The following is a 22623-nucleotide window of genomic DNA, read 5'->3' as shown; positions in this document are numbered from 1 at the left end:
TGTCTCAAATCTGAACATTTCTTCCTACCTGTTTCCCACTTCTTGGCCATGCTACCGTGGTCACTTACGTGGATGATGGTACCAAGTGGCTGCACTATGTTCTCGTCCTTCACTACAGCTCTACTGCCTCTAGGGAGCCCATGATGAGCGTGAACATTCTCAATGTTTAACAGCCATCACTATGTAGCACGGCTGTATTCAAGGTATCATCAGAAAGTAAAGTACTGTAATTTGATTCTACACTTTCTGGCCCCAGACAGATTCATGTATGTTGCTAAAGTTCCTTTGATCTTTGTTGCCATGGGATATCTTAGTGCTGTGATCACTTAGCGCACTGCCCAGTGGTGCATAAGTCAGGATGGGGTGAAACACGTGTGGTATACTATAGGCTGTGAACCCTGGTGCACACTGCATCTGTACACCTTTTACACTGGGCAAAGATGCCTACTGCCCATTCAGTCACAGACACAGACACACAGACACACAGGCGCACACACACACACTTGTATTTGTGCGTATATAATCTTTTTTAATTGAACTGTACAGGGTAGAAATCTTTTAAAATCTATTTAAAGACTCTGAAGAGACCAGTAGCCGACCTGGTTGCCACTGTGCACACGGGAGTCATCATGAACACAACATCCTCTCCATCAAGGCTTGCAGAGTGCATTTCCTACCTCTAGTTTCTTTATGGGGTGGGTAACAAAGAAAGCCAACTTGTTTGAATTCTGAATATGGCAAAAGCAAACAGGTTGTAAGGAGAGGCCTCAAGGAGTTGCTATATGAAACACAGACAACTGATCTTGGTCATGGGTCTCTTGGCTTTATGCCTTGTTTATGTTCTGAGCATCAGAATAAGGACCCCATGGATGAATGAAAGTTTCTGGGATTAAAATCATGTACACATACATTAGCCTCTTGAGATCACGACTGAACATTTAGCAAGGATAGTCACACTAGAACAACCCCTTGCTAAAGGGCCATTTGGACGCGGCACTAAGATGGGCACACAGTGATCCTCGTCCCGTCTCCCAGCATACCCACTCAGCACCTCTCACAGTCTCTTCCTGCCTGCACTTTCATTCTGACATGAGCTCAGATCGTGAAACATCCCCATTACCTCATTAATATTCACACTATCCTACAAAGCAAAAGGAAGGCCATCTGCTCCCATTTTTTGATGTAGAAAACTGGGAACAGATAAATGTAAATGTAACTCATGAAGTGTTGGAGCCGGGAGATGGCTAGAACATCATAATACTGAGAAATAGGGAACAGGGGCAAGAACTGAAATTTAACACTGATCAATCAGTGTGTCAGGAAGATGGTCAGACCAGCATTATCTCCCAGAACTGAGCAGATTCGACAGAGAACCATTCAGGGTGCATTGCAAATACTTGGTGGTTTCTTTTTTTCTTTTTTTTTTTTTAAGGATGATAAAAATAGCTCTTAGTATCTCTATATCCCAACTCAAGGACTTTAAGCATCTTAATAAGAGGCCCCATGAGGATAATATTTTTTAAACAAGAAGAGTCATCCTTCTATCCCCATTTGCAAGAAGCTGAACTGAAATGGTGATTCGGAGTTGGTCTACTGAAAATAAAGAACCCAAGCACACAGTGGGACTGCAGAAAGGAAGGGAGTATTTCCTAGTCGTGGCATGTGACGGAGGCACTGGTCTAACAGAATCGCACAGCAAACATCACTGGAAATGCCACACAGGTGGGGCTAACCTCACAGAGCTACCCAGAGGTGAAGAGACAGACCGGGTGAAATTTTATCCCAGTTTGTGGTTATCCACCAGGAAAGCGAGTCCTATAGCTTTTAAATTCCTCCCCCTACAGCACAACGCTATCTGGCTCTGTTCTATTTATTTCTGTAAGTGTATGTGACTTGCAGCGCATTAACACATCAAAACATATGTTTCCTAAGCCGGTTACCACATCTCACCTTCCCTTAGACTTCCAAGGTCAGAGCTGCTATTTATGGTTCTCCACATAATTGGACTTAAAATAAAAGGCAGCAGAAAATAGTAGATCTGTAATGGTCCTTTATAGGCAGCCTAAAGAGAGCAGCCTGGCTCATCTGAATGCCATTTAAATAAATCAGCTTCTTGCTCAAGGCTACAAAACCCCATCTACCAGGCCACCAGCTACTATGCAGCTGACGCAAGCTGGACTCCTGGGAGAAGATGTTTCCTGGGCCCCAAGGAAACCCTGAGAACTTTGAACCATTTGTGCTTTAAAAGCATAATCATGTGGTTAAGTTGTCTCTACCCTCAGATTGTGCACATCAGTCAGGTTGTTGGAGTGACCGTGCTTGCTGGACAATGCCAAAGTAGGTCATTTCTGATATTATTATTCACTGTATAAAGTACCATTAGCTTCAAAGCTTTGTTCAAGAAAGATGAAAAGGTTGCTACGACCTGAAATGGGAAGGGATATATATATATATATATATATATACTATATATATATATATATATATATATATATATATATATATATATATATACACACACACTGGGGGAAAGCAGGTGGGTGGGCTTGATGGGTCTGCAACCAAAATGAATAAACCTAAGGGTTTTTACCAGACAGCAGATAAGGCCAAAGTCCACACCATGAGGGCCGGAGAGATGGCTCAGCAGTTAAGTGCACTTGCTGCTCTTCCAGGGGATCAGAGTTCAGCTCTCAGCACCCATATCATGGTGGCTCACAACGGCCTAAACTCTAGTTCCAGGAGATTCAATGACTTTTTCTGGTCTCCATGGGCAGCAAGCATACAAATGGTACACAGACATGTATGCAGGCAAAACACCCATACATGTAAAAACAGAGAGAGGGAGAGAGAGGGGATAGAGAGAGAGAAAGGGAGAGAGGGAGGGAGGGAGGGAGGGAGGGAGGGAGGGAGAGAGAGAGAGAGAGAGAGAGAGAGAGAGAGAGAGACAGAATGCCCACAGTAGGTAGTGAAGGGAATCATAGCCTAGGTGTGCCACTGGAAGGACTTCCGTGCAGGAACGAGAGAAGGAACTGGAGGTTAGGAACATCACTCTTAGCTGAAGCAGAGAATATTTTGGAAGCAAAGCGGTGTGATGAGTGATAACTCAACTAGCTGCTAAGTACGCTGGGTCTGATGTTCATGTAGACACACCCCAGGCTCTCCACAGTAAGGAAGTACAGACCCCAAACAAGCTATGCATATGACAAAGGCCTCAGCTTCAAGGGAGTCAATCTTCTCCCACAGACCAACATTTTCAAAGTTCTCAGACAGGATATAGCTTCAGGGTCGACCCAAGGGTCCCAAATTGCTTTCTGTACAAGAATTCCTCAAGAAAAATATGGAAAACATTAGATCTTCAGGGGTTCCCAAGCTAGGAGTAGTCTTTATAAAGCACACAAAACCCACACGACTGTGGGAAATATTTGCCAACCATGTACCTAATTAAGATATATATTCTCATAGCAAAAACACTGAAGCAAACAGCCCAATTTAAAAGCAAGCAAGAGACATTTACAGACATTGCCTCAATGAAGATATGAAGCGGTCCCAAATCCCTATCTTAAAAAAGCTCACCATCATCATCCATCAAGAAAATGCAGATAATAGCCGGGCGATGGTGGCGCACGCCTTTAATCCCAGCACTCGGGAGGCAGAGGCAGGCGGATCTCTGTGAGTTCGAGACCAGCCTGGTCTACAGAGCTAGTTCCAGGACAGGCTCCAAAGCCACAGAGAAACCCTGTCTCGAAAAACCAAAAAAAAAAAAAAAAAAAAAAAAAAAAAAAAAAAAAAAAAAGAAAATGCAGATAAAACCACCCAGAGATACCACTTCACACTCCTGAGGATTGGCATGAACAGAAGGATTTTGAAAACAGATAGGGAGGAATTGGAGTGGGGTGTGGTGGCTTACATCTGTAAACACAGCATTTGGGGGGCGGTCAGAGTCAGCATGACTGCTGCAAGCTTGGCATATAGTAGGAAGAGATGATAGAAATTAGAACCCTCATACGCCATTGGTAAGAATGCAAACTGGTTCCGGAACAAAAGAGAACCGAGTCTGGCAGTTCCTCACAATGTTAGAGACATCTTGTTAGCAGATGGCCATCAATTCCACTCTTAAATATGTTCCATAGCGTCTATCCACAAAACCTGCAGACAGATGTTCATTGCTGCACTATTCCTAACGACCTAAAAGGTGAAACATCCCAAATGCCACAAATGGTTGAATATATAAGATGTGTTAAATCCATGCAATGGGACATAATTTTGCCATTAAAGATAGAATCCTGAAGGTCTGTGAAAACATTATTCTACATGAGAGAAAGCAGACACACAAGCTATATATTACCCGCTTCCATTTATGTGAAATGTCCAACATGGACAGATCTTTACAGGCAAAATAGATTTTGGCTACTGGGGGATAAGAAGCCCTTGATGGCCAGGTAACACTGCTGTCTTAAGGCCTTCTTTCTGGGGTGATTGAAAATGGTCTGAAATTAGCAGTCATGTTTTTTTTTTCTTTTCTTTTTCTTTTTTTTTTTTTTTGTTTTTCGAGACAGGGTTTCTCTGTGGTTTTGGAGCCTGTCCTGGAACTAGCTCTTATAGACCAGGCTGGTCTCGAACTCACAGAGATCCACCTGCCTCTGCCTCCCAAGTGCTGGGATTAAAGGCGTGCGCCACCACCGCCCGGCTTTAGCAGTCATGATTTTACAAATCAAAGCATTATAAAAATCTCTACAGTGCACACTCAGGCCACATACTGCTGCAAGTCTCTTTTATTTTAAAGGAGCTATTACTTAAAAAGTCAACAGAAAAGCACTACAGAAGACTTAGGGCCACAGTCTGAACAATGCAGCTTGGAGAACTGAGACTCTCTCTTCATCTATGAGGGACCCGTCTTCATAGCTGCACTCTGATGGGGGAATAAATGACTTTCAATAAATTCTGTTTCCTACGTAGGAAGACTGTCGTTTACCGAGGGCCTTAGCACAGGAACCACTGCACTTTAGGATTTATCAGGCCTGGAAAATTCATCGTGAGAAAATTTCATCACTGCCAATATTAACTTCCATGACCCTGTGCCAGGCATTTAATTCTGCAAATGCAACTCAATAGTTAACAAGGGAAGGGGTGTGGCCTAAGCTAAGGCAGAAAACAGATACCAGGAAAATTCCACATAGCAATGGGTGCAAGGAGATGGACAAAGGAGGCACTAGGATTAAATATTGGTGATGTATATCAGCAGAAGTAAATACAATTTCAGGGACAGACGTAAGAGAGCTCAGAATAATTTCATGGTTGACAGAGGCTCGGTCTCATAGATAAGAAGACACACTTTCTTAATCCTCTGCAAACACAAGGGGAGGGCAGGTTTGTGTCCAAACATGAAGATATGAGTGCTAAGGACTAGTCAGGCAACTGCATATTAATATGGCTGAAAAAGAGACATAGAGAGGAGGGCCCAGGAGTCAAACAATGGCCTGAAATAGGAAGCAAACAACAGAAGCAAGAGGGAAATTGGGGAGAGGAGGCTAGCACGCAGGACTCAGCGTGAGGGGCCTGGAGTCCGGCATGAAGTTGGCCTCGCAACTGGGTTCAGCTAAACACTGATCCTATTTAGTCTTATTGAGAATTCGGCCTCCCTGTGAAGAAAACTGTCCTATTTTTTTTTTAAACATATGGATAAGCAAACACAATCCCAAGAGGTTTAAACAGGACATCCATGATTGTACTGCTATCCTAGTCCTAAATGTGTTGGTTCTAAGTCATCAGACTGAGCAAATAAAATGGTGTGTTTCAGGAAAATGTTAAATGTTCAGTGCTGACTCAAGGTCTAACATAATAGAAATCTTGCTTCATATTCTCTCTCTCTCTCTCTCTCTCTCAATAGGCTTTCACTGGGAAGCTCAGGCTAGCCTATAATTCTCTCTGCAACCCAGGCTGGCCTGGAACTTGTATTTCCCTGCCTCAGCACCCCCGAATGTTGGGGTTACCGGTTACACCACACCCAGAGGAAACATTTTTTCTCTCCCTGAAGTGTACATGCCCAATTCCACCAAACAGTAACAGAGCAAGGGCCAGAGCATCACAGGCTCACTTGGCCCTTTCCAAGTTCTTTTGGACAAGTAAAGACGCAAAGAAGCCCTTTTAATTCATTCCATAGGAATTAATCTCCCTTAATCAGATTTCTTAATTGAAAAGCATCTTCAAGGGAGGTAAATTCGGGGCTCCAGTACCTGCCCATCTCTGCTGCTGGTCAGTCCATGATTATAAACAGGTCCACATCCACGGATTCAACCACAGATTACAAATACTTGGAAAATAACTGTGTCTGTATTGAACTCACACTTTTCTTGTCATTACTTTCTAAACAGGACAGTTCAACAATCATTTATATAACAACCTGTGTTAGGTAGAAGTAACTGAGAAACAACTGAAAATACCACAGAGGTTTATGTAGCTTCTGTGCAAATACAAGGCCATTTTATGTGACTGTATTTGCAATTTCCCATTAACAGAAAAGCACAGTTATAAGAGCTGCTGGGGACATCAGAGATAAGCCAGCCTTTCATTTCCAGAGAATAGATGCTTGGTGCATAGTGCCTGGTACAGTCTTACACAGCCAGGGTGGGGGCTAAAAGGCACTCAGTCTCGGGACTTGGTCCCTGCCAATGCATGGTTCTGAGTGCGTCCGATAAAGCCGTGAATGTGGCATTCAATGTGGCCCCATGCTCAGGCTCCTCCCAAACCACCAATTTTACCTTTATAAGAACCGTGTCTGCCTTATTTGGTTCACAAATAAAATACTTCAGAGAAAGGAAACCAACCTAATGGAATCCCAGCTTCAGCTCTCTTGACCGAATTCTGCTTCTCTTTGACTTCATAACCCCTTCCACGGCACTCATGTTTCTTCCCCACCTCCTCACAAATGCATGGAAGCATGAATTGAGGGAAGCTCGGGATAGAATCGTCACCCTCTGTCCTAGCCCACTTTTTTTCTGTGGCAATGATCATGACCAAAAGCAAGCTGGGGAGGAAAGAGTTTTTGTTTGTTTGTTGTTGTTGTTGTTTTTACCTTACAGTCAGTCCATCATAAAGGGAAGTCAGGGCAGAAACTCATAGAGGAACCTGGAGGAGGGCGCTGATGCAGAGACCACACAGAAATGCTGCTTACTGGCTCGCTCTCCATGGCTTGCTCAGCTTGCTTTCTTATATTACCCCGGCCCACCTGCCAAGGGATGGCACCACCCACAGTGGGCTGCACCTCCCATCAATCACTAATCAAGAAAAGGTCCCACAGGCTTGCCTACATGCCAATGTGATTGGGGCATTTTCTCAACTGACACTCCCTCTTCCCAGATGACTCTATCTTGTGTCAAGTTGGCAAAGAAAATTAACCATCGCCCTTCAACCATGTCAGAGCCATAAGGCAGTACGCTGTTCGCTGAATGTTGGCTTCTCAGGACTCTATGCATGTCTACATTCGGTAGAGCACTAGTTACCCACTGCATGCAGATGGGGCCTGTGCTTGGGAAGAAAGCTGCCGTGACACATGGTTGCATTGTAACAGTTTTACGAGTCCCTAGCGTTAACGTGGACACAGTTTTACTTGTACTTAACGAGCTCTTTGAAATCGTGGCTGTGAAACTAAAGTCATAAAAAGGAAAATTTGGTGGTAATATGCAAGGGACTCACTAGCCCAAAGAACATCTTCTTTGTTAAATTCAAAAGAGTCAGCAAGATGACTCAGCAGGTAAAGGTGCTCGCTGCCAAGCTTGATGAACTGAATTCTAACAACCCTGGGATCCACATACTAGGAGAGAAGTGACTCTTACAAATTGTCCTCTGAAAAAAAAGAGAGTGAGTCACCCATTCCCTGGGAAGCCACAGGCTCCTGTTGAAGCTCAGAGCGAGTCTAGTGGGGTGACTTCTGGATTTCTGTTCTCACTCATCCCTTTGGTCAGACAGATGCTCTTGAGCACCACACGGCCAGCACAGTTGTAGAGCAGCCCTGCTGAGAAGCAGAGAATCTTACAAAGAAACTTTGTAACAGGCTCTTCAAAACTCAGGCCACAACTCATTATTCAAAAGGTCGAAGGTATCGTTTCCAGTGAATAGAAAATGGTACTCAATTTTTTTTTTCTTTTTTCTTTTTGGTTTTTCGAGACAGGGTTTCTCTGTAGCTTTGGTGCCCGTCCCGGAACTAGCTCTTGTAGACCAGGCTGGCCTCGAACTCACAGAGATCCACCTGCCTCTGCCTTCCGAGTGCTGGGATTAAAGGCGTGCATCACCACCGCCCGGCAGTGAATAGAAAATGCAAGCACTGCAAAAGTGAAAGCAAAATGCCTGGATTTATTTGGATTTTATTTTTATATGTAAATATGCATATACCTTTGTATATATGCATATGCATAAGTTGTTATACCTGGTTCTGGGCACAATGGATAGCACAATGGACTTCTATATACTAAGTTGTATTCTCAGCCCCTAATATATTTATATATTATAGTATATATATAGTATATATATTTCAGTGGTAGAGCACTTGCCTAGCATGCGCAAATTCCTGAGTTCAATTCCCAGGACCTCAAAAGCAACCAAAAAAAAAAAAAAAAAAAAAACTTAAAACAGGAATCATGGTAAAAAAAAATTATTTGAAAGGTGCTGACTTAATAGAGTCTAATATGAAAAGTGAATCTAATTTGAAAGTGCGATTCATCTTTTTTTTTTTCATTGTCTGGAGAAATACTAAAGTCTAAGAATCAAGATGCACTTTGGAGTCAGGCAGACACAAATTCGAATTCAGTTTAAATCTAAATTGAAAATCATTGAAATCATCTCTATTTCCAGATCCCTTGGTCCCGGGGTGTGCAGGTGGGTATGGTACCTGCTTCAGAGGATTGAGATGGGTGAGAACCTGATAGGAAGTGCTGTCTAGTTTCAGATTCCCTCTGCCCTTGACTCCGGAAGGGCCATCGGGGCTCAGCAGTCTCCAGCAGCACAGGGAGGCAGAAGCAGCTGCCAGCAAAGGTATTCACTGCCAGAAGCCAGGAGTGCCAAGGAGGCCTGGTGTCCTGCAGTAAACTTTAAATGTCTTCACTGCAAGCACACAGTTCCCCATCTGTCCAGAAGAGCTATCTCCCAAGGCATGCTTAAGTTAAATTACAGCTTCATTAAGTTGATTAAAACATTCAAGTGAAACATCACATGTAAAGTAGTTACTGAGCAGAGCTAGGTGATATGGATACTGTTAGTGTAAACATAAGAAATTGCTCCTTGGCCTGCTTAGGATGCTCAACTTCAATACTTCTAAGTACAGAAACAATATAATATGCTAAAACACTGATACACTAGGTCATATCAGACAGACTAGATCTTCTTAATCTAGCAGACCATCTAAGCTACAACCCTGTTTCTCCACAGAGGAACAGAGATCTCGAGTGCAGAAAATTCCACAAGGTCATACGACGAGGGAGCACATGCCAGTCCAGGAATCTCCGACTCAAGGCTTCCTCTTCAGAATAACTCACTGTTCAACAAAAGCAGAAACTTCCTGATGGTATTTAGGTATGGAAATGGGAATGATGAGAAAGCTAAAGTTAGGATTCTCGGCATCTATTTGTAAGAGATCTCCATGTTAGTCATCAGAGCGAACTTTAAAAGTGACACAATGACATAGGGAACTGGCAACCTCCACAAACATATGCTTCAAAGCAGAGCCTCCCAATTAATCAGAGAAATGCAAATGAAAGCTAATCAAAATTCTAGCTCTCACCTGTGGAACTTGGAAAGCACTGGGACTTTTAATATCCAACGCTGAAGAACGCAGCGGTGCAGTAGAAATTTTAAGAAGCCGAAAGACTTGGGGGTTGAGTTTCTGCTTCATAGAAACTCATGGGTAATCTGTTGCAGCATTTTTATACCACTAGTGAAATAGTGCAATAAATAACACAAGATGATAAAACTAAATGGTCTAACACATTGCAGGAGGAGGACACACTCTCAATAGGTTAAGATTTTTAACCCCCTTGTTAAATCATCAACTATAGATAATTTTAAAATTGTTAATGCATAATATTTTTCTATTTGTGTAAAATGTAGGTTTACATGTACACAAATCTGTAGATGCGCAAATGCATATGTATGAGAACCTGGAGGCATAGAAGCTAAAGTTACGTTGAGATGACTCAATGAAGAGATTAGAGGTTACTTCATCTTTAGTGTTTTCATTTTTTATAGCCTTGTAAAATGAATATGTTATTTTGTGTCTGGTAAAAAATACAATCTAAAAGGCAAATCTAATATTTAATGTGTTCCATATAAGTTTCTATTAGAATTGCCTCTTAAAATTTATTTGGCTCAAAATTTTGCTGTTGGTAGGATGGCTGTTGATGAGGGTCCTTTCGGACGCAGCCAGACCGCAGCCAGGACTCTGGAGCACAGCACTGAAGTTTCGGATACAGCCAGGACACAGCCAGCACCCTGGGGTACATCACTGAAGTTTTGTGTCACCGTCACTTGCTACATGCACTATCTTTTAGCAAACTCTGGCAAGATGGCCCATTAAATATTCAGAAAATCTCTTCTCAATATATTACATCCCAAATACTGGATAACTTCCTCAAACAAACAAAATTCCTCAAATTTCAGACAATAACAACAACAAATATAGAAACACAGCAAATAAATTCCAAAATAGTGTATGGAAAAACAAACTTAGAAAGAACAATAACAACAACAACAACAAAAGGGCAAGAGAAAGATAGGAAAAGCAACAGCATGATTGGACAATAGAAAGAGTAAGGGGATAACAGAAAGAGAGGTTCCAAGACTCACAGCCAAACAAACTGAGCCTCCAGTTCAAAGAAGACTGTAGATGCAAAACAAAAACAAAAACCAAATGCAGCTGCAGACTGCATATCAGAGACATATCCAAAAGAAAAGAAGATGGGAAATCAAAGAACGGGGAAATTAAACCTGCCAAAGACCTCCAGGAAAGAGATTAACATAACAAGCCTATTCTTTTTCAAAAGATAATTATTTTGTGCTCACGTGTGCATGTGGTGTGTGTGTGTGTAAGTGCATGTGTTTTGTCTACACACACACACACACACACACACACACACACACACGTCGAAGCCAGAGGAGGGCAGCAGGTGTTCTCCTCTATCACCTGCCTTTTCCTTTTCTGGGTGTCTTCTTGATCCCAGGCTTGCATTTTTCCTGCAGGTAAAGGAAGTCAGCAAACCCCAGCAATCCTCTGCCCTGCGGGGCGTGGGGGGATGGTGGGGTTAAAGGTGTGTGCAAACCCCTGCAACCCCCTGCCCTGCCTGCTGGGGGCTGGGCTAAAGGTGTGTGCTGGACACTGGGCTTCTTAATTGGGTGCTGGGATAGGAAGTTCTAGATGCAACACTCACAAAATTCTAGTTGATTAAGGATTTGTGACCCCGTACATTTTCTTCTTGTTAAAAATGATGAGAAGTTTTCAGATCTGTTTAGAAATGCATCCTGCCTAGCTTGGTGATGCACACAGCAAAACTGCACACCTATGATCCCAGCACCCCAGCAAAATTGAGCAGGACTGAGCTTGCCAGTTCAGCTGGGCAACACTGAGACCAGGAAGTGGCAAGGGAGGGAGGGAGGAAGAGGGGATGGGAAGAAGTAAAAACCCTTTTATTTACATTCCTAAGAAGGGTCTTGACTTCCTTGTGGTGTGTACATCCGCTTTACTAATTTATATACTAGGTTTGAGAGGGCTTGAGTTTTCTAACTCATCCTGAATCTTAAGCAAGCTTTGGGCTACGCATGGGTATTTATAAAATTAGTTACGATTTAATGAGATAACTGTGTAAGGAATATTTATCATGTTTCAATTCTCATTTTCCCAAGAACGTAACTAATAGTTCCAACTGCAAAAACTGTTGTCAACTTCGAGGAGCACTCAGGTTGAATGAAGTGCAGTGAGCCCAGATGACTCGAGCCCAGCTTCCCACTCGGCTGCTTTCAGAGTCTTTATTTGGCTCACTCCCTTGATTAGGACTCAGCTGACTTGCTGTCAGATTAGTGCGCCAAATCTAAGAAGTTAAATACCATGGACAGCTGCTTTCTGGGCCAGTGACAGCCTAGTACAGTGACACATCAAAACCAGATCTCAGCGGCCAAATCCGATGCTTCCCACGATGTCTGCATGTCCCGAAAAGAGACAGCGCTACAGTTTGTACCATCCAAACGTCTGACTAGCCAGCTAGGAAGGGGCCGGAAGAAAAGGGTCCCGGTCAGTATAGCCAAAAATGCCTTAAAAAAGAAGTTACTCTCAGTACAGATACTTCTGAGCTCCTTCCAAATGGTCTCCTGATTTCAAGGAAAATTCTAGGCAACAAAACTTCAGGACAAAAGAAGTGGTTTCCTTGGAGTTTATGCTAACACGGGAACCACAGATATTCATGGTACACCAACTAGATTTATGAGCGTCATGACATGGTAAACCCATCCCCCTGAGAGGCACAGCAACCTGTTTGGCCCAGTGAGCCACTAAAGTGAATTCGACCTTCAAGGAATGCTTTTGTAAATCAAACCTGGAATCGCTCATTCTGATTCACTTTGCATCTAAGAATGGAACAGCAAAAGAAGGGAACCAACATACACTGAACAAGCCACACTTGCCATATATGGCAAGGATGATACTAGATGCTTGTCACACAGATAGGGTTTAAAATTCTTTCCTGATACCCAGGGAAGTCGGGGTACTCAGGGTACTTGTGGGATAGATTTCACGGGAGGGGAGATAGAATGTATCAGTATAGAGGGTTAGAAGGGAGTAATGGAACAGGAAGGGTTAAACATGGGTAAGGAGAACAGTGAACAGGGTAGAGGAGGAAGTACAGAGATGGATAAATAACACTAAAAACCTTTCCAAAAGTCACAGAGAAACCTACTGCAGTGGAATCTTCCTATTATAAATGCACAAACATTGAGAGAGAAGATGGAGTTACCCATAGCAGGGACACAATACCTCCACTAGGCACCATAGGCTATCAAATAGAAAGCCCAGCACCAGGAATGGGTTATTTTTTTGGAGTCACTGGCCAGAGAGGTCTCATAGACCCCCAAACATTACATGCTATTTCTTATGCTCTTGGCTATCCACCCCAGCGTGACCATAAGATCCTATTTCTGAAGACACCATATGCTTGAGTCACAGAAGACAGCGAAATCAAACTGCTACTGGTCTAGAAACTTCGTCTCTGCTGGCCAGTTCTCATAGTTCTGAAATGCACTAGGCAGGCTACTAGAGGAGAAAACAAATCAGCAGTTATACTCAGCTCTGAACCCCGTAAGCTGCAATAATGACCAGCCTGGCAAGATATACGCACTGGTGTAATAATGGCACCAATATCACAGGAGTAACCAAGCCCCCTTTTGTTGCTGGATTTTATTCTCCCTCCCCAAGACGAAACTTATACCTGGTACCACAGTTCAGCCAAGAGCCTGTGGCCAGGTAAGTGAAAGCCCTAGAGTACTTACTACTATAATTTTACTAAATGGATAGAATATTAAACCAATCCTTAATGACTCACTGTTATACATATAGATCAATGCATCTCTCAGTCTTCACTGGAGAAGCTTCAATTTGCAATAGAAGGCAATTAACACAGAGACCCACAGCCGGCCATGGTGCAGAGCATAAGAGATGGAAGAATGGTTGGCCCTGAAGGACACATATGTACTATATCCTTTCAGTGGAAGACCACCCTTCCAAGAATACTGGGCAGCACAAATTGGTCTCTAAGGATTAAAAACAAGGACACAAAGTTGGGTAGGTAACGAAGAAGGGTCAGAACAGAGAAAATTGGGGGGGGAGGAGTAAATATGATCAAATTTTACTGTATGAAACTCTCAATGAACTAATTAAAAATAACAGAGCAAAGTCTTTCCTGTCCGGGTCTCTGTATCATGTCATGACACTATGCAGCTTTTTAAAGACAGTAGCGGTATCACTAAAGGAAATTTAAAACTAAACAAATTAAAAACAAAGCCTGAAAAGGACACACGGGGCAGCAACACTTTAGGAAAAGAATTCCCAACTTCTCCATGTTCACAGCCCATTGCTTCCTGGCACAGATCCGGTGTCCATCATGGAACCAAATTAAGATTTCCACCTTCCTTATTGAAGTGAGTCATTTGAAAGCCATTTCACTGTGTTGAGCCCAGAAGAGCTGATGGGCAAGGACCATCTGATTATCTGTGTGAGGTTACCTAAATTGTATTTTCTCCACACTCTCAAATTCTCCTGCCCCGTAATTGCAAAACCAAGGCAGCAAAGTGAGCTTACAAGAAAACATGCTGGTATTTGCTCTCTAGAGACCTATATAGCAGGCTTCTTCTTATGGAGACGTCAGTGAGCTACAGTCGGTGTAGGGACTCTCTTTCTAAGTGTCCAGATAACAACAGAACACTGACGCCTGTAGGAGAGATGAGCTATTTGGGTCACAGTGAGCTCAGTACACCAGAGGGCAAATGGTTATACTCAAAGTAGCCATCCTGAGGCAGCTGTGCTCAGAGCTGGGGCGCAAGCTCTCCAAGATTCTGAAACCTGGAAGGTGAGAAGGGCTGCAATGACTGCAAAGTTCCAGCAGTAATTCCAAAGAGAAACTGACTAGGTTCAGTTTCCTGATGGGAATCAGGCTCTTATGAACCATTCCTCTTGAAAATGTATGACTGTGCTCAAGCAAGACAGAGCTCTGTTAAGGAAAAAGCAGCAACAACAACAACAACAACAACAAAAAAAAAAACAAAAACAAACAGACCATCTATTCTTATTGGTTATCAAGTGCCAAAAGAAATGATGATTAAATAGAGTAAATTAAAAATGTGGGGCGTGAAATAATAAGAGAATTGACACATGTGGAAATATTTACAATTATAACCAATATCTTTATGATAAAATTAAGCTATACTCAGAATTTCCAATTTGAAAAGAACACAGAATTAAGAATAAAATTATGGATATGAAAAACATCAAGTAAGAAATGTCAGTCTGAATTACTGACGTGTATATGATCAGAGACGTGACATGACAATCATCTAATTAGGGAGGTAAAAACTCTACTAGCTCTACTGTGGTGAACAGATTATAACTGACTGAGTGCATTCTGTGGCTTGCGTTTAAAAACTTATTTCCCACATGTACAAAGCCGGCTGCATTCTGAACCTGACTAAAATCAGAACACAAACTCTGAGTTCCAACATCATGGGCAAATGTGGCCAACACAATTTTCAACCAAGGATGTGTCGAAGTAAAGAAGGTTCACTGTAGCATAAAAAGAATCCTGGGGCATAGCTCCTCAAAAAACTTTTTACTGTTGATGTGCCCAGGGTATTTCTAGGGTTTCAGATCACTTCCCTGCTTCTCAAAAATATGGCTTTTTATTGAGAACTGCCCAGTACTCTGATTGAAGCAGACCACAAAGTGCTAAGCAAATCACTCTAACATGCTTGAAGAGAAGCCGAGCGACATCCTTTTTGTTATTAAGGTAGAGCACAGAGCATAAATAAAATGTCCTTGTCCAAATGCCTTGAAGGGCATGTCCTCAGCTGTCACAAGCGAATGCATGCTTGCTATATATTGTGCAAAACAACTTTATAAACCACAGTTCTCAACGAGCACACACGGAAATAAATGTTAGAAGATTTATATAGTGTAAATGTGTCCTGGACCAGAGAGATATCTCAACAGGTTAAGGTATTTGTGACAAAAACGTGGTAACCAGAATTTGATTCTCTGAACCCAAATACAGATGAAAAAAGGAACAAAATCCACAAAGATGTCCTCTGACTGACGCACACGGTATGGCCTGTGTACCCACTGACACATATCTGGCACGTGGACATGATAAAATGATTAAAACATTCCTCTTTGCATGTTTTCATGTATACTCTGCCTACTGTCTAGGTATTGCTAGTGAGTTTTTTTTTTCCACTCTGCTTTTACTCTGTGGTAACTATAAACACAATGATCATCAACCTAGTCTATAAAGGAAGAATGCAAATTTAACTAATACAGTATCATTTTTCTTCTCTTTGTGATTAAATCTCCTACCACGACTCAAGCATTTGTTTTATATGTGTGAAAAATTTCCCATATGCAAACATGAAAAGTTTCTGTTACGAACTTGGGTTTCCTGTTTAAAACCACATCTGAAGATGGCATTTTTATATTTAGGATATAAATCAGAATGCTGCATAATTATGAAACTACATAAAAATTCATTGATGCTATTCCTCTATTGTTTTTCTTTCAAAGTTATATTTTTTGAGGTCATTTTTCTTTTAAGCTTTTTACAAATATCCTTCCTAGTTAAGCAACATTCCCTCAAGTTCTCCTGTGAAAGCAGTTTGGGTCATGTTTATTACAGTGTGCAAGATGGGCTACTGCAGCACAGCGGTGGGTGCCAGGGCTCCCCAGTGACTTCCTCTACAGATGCTTCTGATCCATGGCAAAGAAGACCACCAGGATCAAGAAAAGTAGGCATAGGTCTGGGTGTCACTCGGTCTCAGGGTGCTTGCCTAGTAACATGAGAGACACCGGGTTCAGTCCCAGCACCATGAAATAAAACTGACTTAAAGAGAAAAGGGCCGGGCGGTGGTGGCGCACGCCTTTAATCCCAGCACTCGGGAGGCAGAGACAGGCAGATCTCTGGGAGTTCGAGGCCAGCCTGGTCTACAAGAGCTAGTTCCAGGACGGGCACCAAAGCTACAGAGAAACCCTGTCTCGAAAAACCAAAAAAAAAAAAAAAAAAAAAAAAAAAAAGAGAGAGAGAGAAAAGGACACATAGTTATGGCCATTGTAGTGGAAGCCAGACATTGTAGCGTTAAGCCCAAGCTGCTGCTAGAGGGCACAGTTCTTATAAAACAAACTTTCTCCCCTAAACATCTTTAAAAAAATGGCTCTGATCTTCCATCATAGGCTATTCTCAAAAACAAGACCCTGTCTCTTGCTAAGAACCTGCCTATAAAAATTAAGTTGCTCACAAAATCACTGGGTCCATTTTCCTAAAAACAAGTCAATGCTGAGTCTGCCTTGGGATGCTTAGGTAGCCTGTATTTATATTGTCCTTTTTAACGCCATAGTAGCGTGGAAACTTGGTGGACTTGTAGAACAACGTCCCCCCAAATTTAAATTTTCTGCTGTCATTTTCATTGGCTTTCACAAAACTGCAGGATGCAATCTGTTACCACGATAGCCCAAAGATCAGTATAGGAAAAAACAAACCAAAACAAAACACACACGAAAACAAAAGCAAGCTGCCAACTGCCAAGACATCTGCCTTCAGAATGATAGCTAAGAAAGCCGTTAGTAAAGGCTACTTCCACTGACCTTCGCTTGGGCTTCTGGTGCTGTCACCTTGACAACTTTATTGCGACTTATCATTTGCTTCACCCATCCTTCTACTTGGACGTTGAACTTCATGAAAACCACATAGCCAAAATAAGCTGTTAAGAGCAGCAAGCTCTCCCACCACATGATGACGTTATCCAGGAAAAATATGATCAACATGATCAGGTCGACGATGTAGAAGGACACATCGCGAAAGAGTGGCCACCATGTCAGGTTTAAGATTTCTCTAGAAAACAGAGCACACATGCCAATAACAAAGAGGATATTGAACACGGCGGAACCTACAATGGTGCCTATGCCAACGTTGCTGTGAGCAATGAAGACCCCTATAAGAGACGTGAAAAGTTCTGGGGCGGACCCGCCTGCAGCCATGAAGGTGGCTCCGGCCACATCATCAGAGATGCCCAGTTTTTCAGTGATGACAGTCAAGGAAGGAACGAAGAACTCATCACAGACAATGGCTAAGGCTATGAACATGTAGATCATCCCGATGACATGGAGGATGATGGCGCCTTTCCTGCGCTCCTCCAGGGAGAAGATGTCCTTTGGATAGTCTCCCTGGGCATGGTCGGTGCTGTTCTCAGCTTTGTCTTCCTGAGAAGCGGGTGGCTGTGTGGTATCATCTAGAAACTTGTCATTAAAATCTAAGAGAGTTCTTTGATGGTGGCCCTGGGCTACCCTAGAGCCACTCACGTCACTGGCTTCTTCTGTGTGGCTCTGAGTGTCTGTCTCATTAAAGGCACTGATTGAAAATGGGACAGTGCTCATAGCGACCAGGCCCATGACAAGGCCAATGACCCGAATTAGCTTCAGTTTTTTTCTGGCATGATAATGTCTCCGGCAGCCAGATGGTGGCTCATTGGAGCTCCATTTCTCCAGCAACCTGACTGTGGTACTTTGGTGCAGATCCATCCTGGGTCTTCTGGTGGATACGGTGCTCTTCACACTTCAGACTCGGCTAGATGGTTCTGTCATACTGTTCCTTGCTTCTTGGTTAATAGTGCTTGTGGGACACGTTTACAGTCAGGTATCCTTCTTCTTCACAGAAAGATTTCACCAGCTATGCTTAAATAAAAACAACAACCAAGGTAAGTAGGTCACCAAAATCTTATCTTTCTATAAAAATAACTGCAAATACAATAAAGTCTTGTCCTACAGTATGTGTTCACAGGTAAGTTACTTAACTTATCTGTGCCTCAGTTTCTTTATTTTATTTCCTAAAGGTTTCTTTTAATTTTAGTGATGTGTGTCTGTGTGTGAGTATGTGCACATGTGAGTGCAGGGGTCCCCAGGAGTCCAGAGAGGCCCTAGGATCTCCTGGAAGTGGAGGTACAAGCAGTTGTGATTTATCCAACATGGGTGTTGGGAACCAAACTCAGGTTCTTTGCAAAAGTAGTATGTGCTCTTAGCTTCTAAGCCATCTCTCTAGCTCTGGGTTTTCTTATTTTAGAACTGGGGAGCAGAACTAGGGTGAAAAATTTACTTAGCACGTGTGGAATGTGGGTTTGATCCCTAGCTACACACACACACACACACACATGCACACACCAATATATTGGGATAGTTATAGACAATTAAACTTTTGCCAACCAGAATTGCTTTTATTGCACATATGTGTATAGGTGCGTGTACATGTGTGTGTTGTGGGGAGGGCACTGAGGATTGCATTCAGAGCCTCAGACACTCCAGATAATAGTGCTACCACTGAAGTATGACCTCACAAATTGCTTTAAGATAATTAGAAAAAAAAGCAGCACTTGGAAGAAGTGGTATCTAGAATGGACTCATAACCACACATGTATAAACCAAGTAAATATTTCAACACATCTGATGCCAGGGTTAGACAGCTAAGATGTGTGTAAGTATAAAAAATTTATAGGTGAAAGTCAATTCATCCATTTGAAGCCATGCAACATCTCTCAGTGTTAAAATGGCCCCACTTCTTTCAGAACTAAGTTCTTGATGACTGACCATTATCCATTATGTTTTCTTCTAGAGCAATTATGTAATTCGGTGCATTTTCCGATTGAACCTATCATTTGGAAAGGGTGGTTTGGGGAGGAGGTAATACTGCTTTTCTGTTCACATAATAATCCCAGGATAATATTTTTCATGATTGTGTCTCATACAGATACAGAAAACCTGCTCTTTAAATATTTAAGTTTAAAAGAAAAAAAAAAGAAAAGAAAAAGCAAGAAATGTCCTGTTGACACGAACAAGCTGTTTTCTTAAAGCATATAAATACTGTTTTCAGTTGGAGCTTCGGAACAGCAACAACCAGAACCCTTTAGTCGTATTCTCCATAGCTTAAATAAAGCTCAGCGCAGGGACATGACCAGGAGGCTATCTTGAGAGACCAAGTATGTATTTCGTAAACAACATACAAGTTGCAGCAACACCTCTGTCCATAAAACCCTCCCCCAGTAGCCCCGACACCTATCCTTTATGCCAGATACACAGAGCAGAGTTTTGATTCGTTAGTCTACGGAAGAGGTGGGTAGAGTACCCCACACGCCTGCTCCTACAGTCAAGATTCTCTTTCTAAACAAGCCTTTAAATTTCCTGTTTTTGTTTTCTTTTTTTGGTGCCAATAATTTTATTTTCGGAGCATTCGCCGAGATCACTTCAGGTGTAAAATAAGCTAATTAAACACACGCCACTTACACAGTGGGATTAGCTGGAGCAGAGCAAGACCAGCAGTGAACGCAGGTTGAGTTGCCACTGCTCCTCAGATAACCCTAGCCCATCGGATGCCCAGGCAGGCTGCAGATGTCTATGCTTAGCACCCGTGATTAAGCGACTGGCAGCGCTCTAGGGATTGTCACAGCGCCGGGTCAGGGCTAGCAGCAGGGCTGGACTCCTAGGGCATAAGATCAGCTCTAGGGTGAGCTCTGTAAATCCTCTGCTCTGCTGCCTAGGATGTGCCCCCCAGCTGCGCCCCAACTTTGCCTTGAATGATCTTAAACTTTTTCCATGGAGGGTCAATAAGAAAATAAAACGAAAAGGTAGCTGGACTCCACCTGCAAGCTGGAAGCTGCGAAGCTTTCGGGGTGAAGCTTGCTCCACTGTTTTTAACCCCAGATAGCAGCGCGCCGCGGCGGGGGGGTGGGGGGGAACACGTCTTTGCGCATCCCTTCCTAAGTCAGGCTCTTGCGGGTGCCCTAGCTCCGGGACGAGCCCGAGTGGGTCACATAGGGGCTGGCAACCCGCGCCCCCGAGCGGAGAGAGTTGGCTAACTAGGAACTGGGCCTGGGGCGCCACGTCCGCTGTAGGGCCACCTGTGAGTCTGCAGCGGAGCAGCACGAAGCGCAAGACCCGCCGGGGGACCAGTAGCTAGGCGGACGCAGAGCCGGAGACCCGCACTTACCCGCACCGGTGAGCAGGGCTAGCACGCCTGGCCGCTCGGGCCGCCTCCTCCGGCCTCCGCCTCTCGTGCCCGGGCCCCGGACTAATGCTGGCGGTAGCCTTCACCAGCTGGATGTGGGCTCGCGGGGACAGTGAGCAGCGGCGAGTGGTGGCGCGAGCTGGGCTGGCGGGCGGTGTTGGGCCCCTCCCTCTCGGCGGCGCGGGAGTAGCCGCAGCTCGGCGCCCTCCCGCCCTGCGCGCCTCCTGCGCGGGCCACGCCCGCCGTTGCCGCCTGTCAGATTTCTCTGCAGTGGGGACCGGGTCAGGGTGTGCAGGAAGGCAAGGGCACAAAGGAGAAATCGTACAGGTCCCTGCAGCACCCGAAGCCCGAAAGTGCTGTTAAGTTTGGGGTCGCCTGTAGTGGCCACCTCCTCTCCAATCATCTGCAGGAATAAGAATTGATCTCTCCTTACTATGCAAAGGTGGAAAAGATGGTGTTTAGAAAAGTACAGGCCTCGGGGGCAGGACCCTTGGTCAGAGGGAACTGAAGTCTCTGTTTTACAAAGATGAGAAACTGAAGGTCTTTAGTTTGACAGGCAAACCGTTTGTTACCTTTATGACCTAAGACACTGGGGGCACTTTGGTGTCCCTGACAAGACTCATGTTTTGCCTCCAGATTTCCAACTCTGTGGTTCCCTCTGCCTTGTTTGCAAAGACCCTTTAACCAGGGGAAATTGAGTCCAGCTCTCTGGTGAACACGTCAAGAGTCTGGGCCAATTAATAGGAGGTGAGAACAAGCTAGTTGTTGAGGGAAACATTTTTTAACCTGATGGGTGAGGAAGACCCAACCTGGGAAACCGTGGAGGTTTTCTGTGCATTGAGGACCCTTTTTGCATGCCATCTTTCTGTCTCTGCAGCCTGCAGAGATTCACTCAGACCTCCAGGGTTGTCTTGCCAAGTAAAGGGAAACCTCGGGTTTTATTTTGAAAGTCATGGCCTGAACTTAACAAGAAAAAAAAAAAAAAAAACCTTTACTTTTTGTTCTGGGAAATTTCAAACATTCACAGATGTAAGAAAAGAATACACGCAAGGCTTTATGGGGCCATCACAGCCTTGCAAAAATTATTGACTACCTGGTCTGTTATGCATTATACCTGCAGGCACCCTTTCCCAGTGTCCTCCCCATGAAGCAAATCTCAGACAATACTCCATTTTACTCACAAACCCTTAGGAGAAGGAAGGAAGCAGCTAACCAGTACTAAGACTGTGTCAAGGAAGACTCCAGAAATGACCCAGATAGGCTCACATTGATCATGATGAGTCAACTTCAACATCAGGAGATTATTGCAGTTGCTTCAGGCCCATTAACAGAAGTTCATAATGTTTCCAAAACAACCCAACAGATTGGTAATTGCTGATGGCAGAGAGAACCATTTCATATTGCAAAAATACTTTAGAAAGAAGAAAACAATCATATATCTATTCTACAAAGTTTTATACAAATGGAACCTGAGTATATCCCATTCAGCTTCCACTTCCCTTGTTTTTGACTTTATTGACCCAACAATCCCGATTGTCCCCAGGCAGCAGAAACCAAGAAGAGCAAAGTGAGAATAGCCTAAACATGTTAGCTGTGCAGTAGTTTCCTCTGACATTCAAACCTTTCATCTTTGTTGGAAATTTAAAATGAGGTGTGAAAAGGGAGGCGGAGCAACTGGATAGTTTAAGACAGGAAGTTTACAGGAAAGTGAACCAACTGCTATTCTAAGGGGAAGTGAAATACTCCATCCTGCAGGGAAGCAGCTAAAGGCCTCAAGACCAGACATAAACAACCTGAGATGGCTTCAGGAAGTCCCTGAAACAGATCAAATTTACTACTCTCC

At 43.4% G+C, this 22623-nt stretch overlaps 1 protein-coding gene across 4 annotated transcripts in view; it reads right to left on the bottom strand.

Moving 5' to 3' along the window:
• Window positions 1-21015, bottom strand: part of Slc24a2 (solute carrier family 24 member 2) — a 255169-nt gene extending 234154 nt beyond the window's left edge. The window contains exons 1-2 of one of the 4 annotated variants that reach the window (XM_057784053.1): window positions 20763-21015; window positions 17375-18460 (exon numbers count right to left, since the gene is read on the bottom strand). In XM_057784053.1, coding sequence (XP_057640036.1) covers window positions 17375-18307 — 933 coding nt within the window. In that variant the 5' untranslated portion in view covers window positions 18308-18460; window positions 20763-21015. The remainder of the gene's footprint in view (window positions 1-17374; window positions 18461-20762) is intronic. The other 3 variants (XM_057784051.1, XM_057784052.1, XM_057784054.1) reach the window with 3 other exon arrangements.
• Window positions 21016-22623: the final 1608 nt, after the last annotated feature.

The sequence above is a fragment of the Chionomys nivalis genome, chromosome 11 (assembly GCF_950005125.1).
Source record: "Chionomys nivalis chromosome 11, mChiNiv1.1, whole genome shotgun sequence".
NCBI lineage: Eukaryota > Metazoa > Chordata > Mammalia > Rodentia > Cricetidae > Chionomys > Chionomys nivalis.
This window is presented reverse-complemented; position numbering and strand designations above follow the sequence as displayed.